The following is a 2,904-nucleotide window of genomic DNA, read 5'->3' on the forward strand; positions in this document are numbered from 1 at the left end:
CCAACCAATCTGCATCCAACCAAATCTGCATACAACCAATCTGCATACAACCAATGTGCATCCAACCAGATCTGCATCCAATCAGATCTGCTCTCGTACTGCATTGCTGCAATGATAATAATAATAGCTGGAGGGAGATAATTGTAACATATTTGGGTTTCCTAAACCAAGATGAAGCCCAAAGTCTCCGCTATAACAATGGCAATCATCAGTGTTGTCACTAGGGGGTGCCACTGAGGATGTGGGGGTGACAGACAAACCTGGTGGTGCTCTGGGTTCAGCGGGGTCAGCAGGAAAAATTTGGTGTTGATCTCTTCGGGGGTCCAGGGTTGGAGAGATTTCCACCTCTGGGGGGTGCCAGACCAGGGCGGATCATCCGGGAAACAATCAAGGTCTCCATAGCAAACCTCCTTACCTGGGGGAAGACATAAAGAGCACCTGTCATGTATGGAGGGGCACCCACACATCAGATTCATTCATCAATTCATCCGACGGCTGCATTGGTTTTCTTCTTTATTTTCACCTGCCAGTAACACTTCCTGTTGTAGGGTGACAACGCTTATTGTAATATATCTACGCAGGAGAAGCGTTGTCACTCGGACTACAGAGCACCTCCCCCACCCCTCATATCCATACCATGCAGGGAAAGACTTCCTCCTCACTCATAATAGAAATGGACAAAATACCCCTACCCCCACCCAGGGCATTTAGTTTGGTTGTCCCCTGGATTTACATTCTCACCTCTGGTTGCTCCCAATATCATATAATAGAGGATGATGGGGGTCAGAGTCTTCATGGCCACCAACCTATGGGGGGCGCTCCACCAATCTTCCTTTGCTGGAGGTAACAATGTAATGGGAGGTATACCAAGAATGGAAGTCACCCACAAGCTGGCAGATGTATATTGGCACAGGGGGTGGCACAGGGTCACATGACCAGCTCGGCTCCCCAACGGACAGGAAGTGTTGTCACATCACAGATAATCCAATTCAACTCCAATAAATCCCCTGGAAAAAATCCAAACCACACAGAAGGCGTCATGTGACCAGGGTGGGGCGTTATATGATTATTAATAAACAGGATTAATATAGCACCAACATATAACACAGCGCTGTACATAAATTAATGTAGTAGGCTGAATTGTACCTGACGGGGACCCCAACACTCTCCTATGGACCCCAACACTCTCCCATGGACCCCAAACACTCTTATATGGACCCCAACACTCTCTTATGGACCCCAATATGGACCCCAACACTCTCTTATGGACCCCAACACTCTCATATTGACCCCAACACTCTCCCATGGACCCCAACACTCTCATATGGACCCCAACACTCTCTTATGGACCCCAACACTCTCCCATGGACCCCAAACACTCTTATATGGACCCCAACACTGTCCCTTAGACCCCAACACACTTCTATGGACCCCAACACTCTCATATGGACCCCAACATACCCAACACTCTCCCAGGGACCCCAAACACTCCTATATGGACCCCAACACTCTCATATGGACCCCAACACACTTCTATGGACCCCAACACTCTCCCATGGACCCCAAACGCTCTTATATGGACCCCAACACTCTCCCTTAGACCCCAACACACTTCTATGGACCCCAACACTCCCATATGAACCCCAACACTTTAATATGGACCCCAACACACTTATATGGACCCCAAAACTCTCCCTTAGACCCCAAGACTCTCCTATGGACCCCAACACTCTCCTATGGATCCCAAGACTCTCCTATGCACCCCAACACTCTCCCTTGGACCCCAGTGGCCTGTGCAATCTGTTGTCACCCTCACTGCGCTACTTTCAGGAAAAAAAAATTCAAATACTTAAAATGAAAACATTTAGATTTCTTGTTCTACAAATCAGTGCGGTGACCGGGTGGGGGTCCCCAACATGAAGAATACCGGAAATGGGGGCAGTGAATGAAAGCTGTGAAACTGATTGGTGGTTACATCAGATTCATTCACCCTGCAGCATCTGGATAGATATAAAACTCCCATGACTGCCCCAAAATACTCAAAAACACTCCAAACACCCCCATTTACATGAAGGGGCATTTTGGAGGGGTTTTCCCCTATTCTAACTCTTCTTTGCCCCAAATGTTGGTTTAAACCGTCTTTATAAACACAGACCAATGTTTTCCGAGTATTTAATAAATTCAATGCAGACTTAGTAACATTCATGGACCTGCTGCCCCTAGGTGGGGGTAAATATTTGGAAGTTGACTTCAAGGGGCTTCTACTTATATTTTGAGAAATGTATTTTTTAAGGACTGTCCCGAAGCCACATAAAATGCACCCCCCCTCCATGGCCAAACAGATTGCCCCCCTTTCAGTGTATTCCAGTACATTTTTTGTTGCATTTATCTGCTCTGCAAGCTCTCCTGAAACCCAAATATAAACCCGGATTTTCCCCTCATTGACTTTAATGGGATTGGAAGATACATCCTCAGCAGTGAGCATATGAAATGCCCATACAGGGGTAACCTATTAAACTAAAGGCCCCCAACGTGCATCTCTCAAGGTTGTGCCAGGGGTATCTGCAGCTTTCATGGGCAGAAACTTGAAAACTTAATAAAAGCCCCGACTTACAAGAACTTCACCACTGCTGTTCTCCTTAATCTCATCCGCTTCCCCCGTCTATCATCATGGCTGTCCGGCCTGGACCTATAATATGCCAAACATTTGCCACCCAGTGAAGCTTCTCTAGCTGCTGTTTGCAGAAACAGGATACTCCTGAAAGACATAAATACCGGAAACAGAGGACTGACATCCTGTAGGGTGGGTATGAGTGTTGCAGATGAAGCAGGGACCCCGGGGCCACTTATATGGCAAGGAGCAATGCATTTTGTATGGGCAAAGTTTGTTCTGATGACGCCATA

The 2,904-nt window shown here is 47.1% G+C and overlaps 1 protein-coding gene across 1 annotated transcript in view; it reads right to left on the reverse strand.

Moving 5' to 3' along the window:
• The window catches only part of LOC140339852 (pancreatic lipase-related protein 2-like), a gene marked incomplete at its 3' end in the record, with an annotated part of 19,684 nt that extends 18,677 nt beyond the window's left edge, over window positions 1-1,007 (reverse strand). Inside the window, 2 exon segments of the mRNA XM_072424753.1 lie at window positions 261-415; window positions 742-1,007. Of these exon segments, the coding sequence (XP_072280854.1) occupies window positions 261-415; window positions 742-796 (210 nt within the window).
• Window positions 1,008-2,904: the final 1,897 nt, after the last annotated feature.

The sequence above is a fragment of the Pyxicephalus adspersus genome, chromosome 10 (genome assembly GCF_032062135.1).
Source record: "Pyxicephalus adspersus chromosome 10, UCB_Pads_2.0, whole genome shotgun sequence".
In the NCBI taxonomy this organism is placed as follows: Eukaryota; Metazoa; Chordata; class Amphibia; order Anura; family Pyxicephalidae; genus Pyxicephalus; species Pyxicephalus adspersus.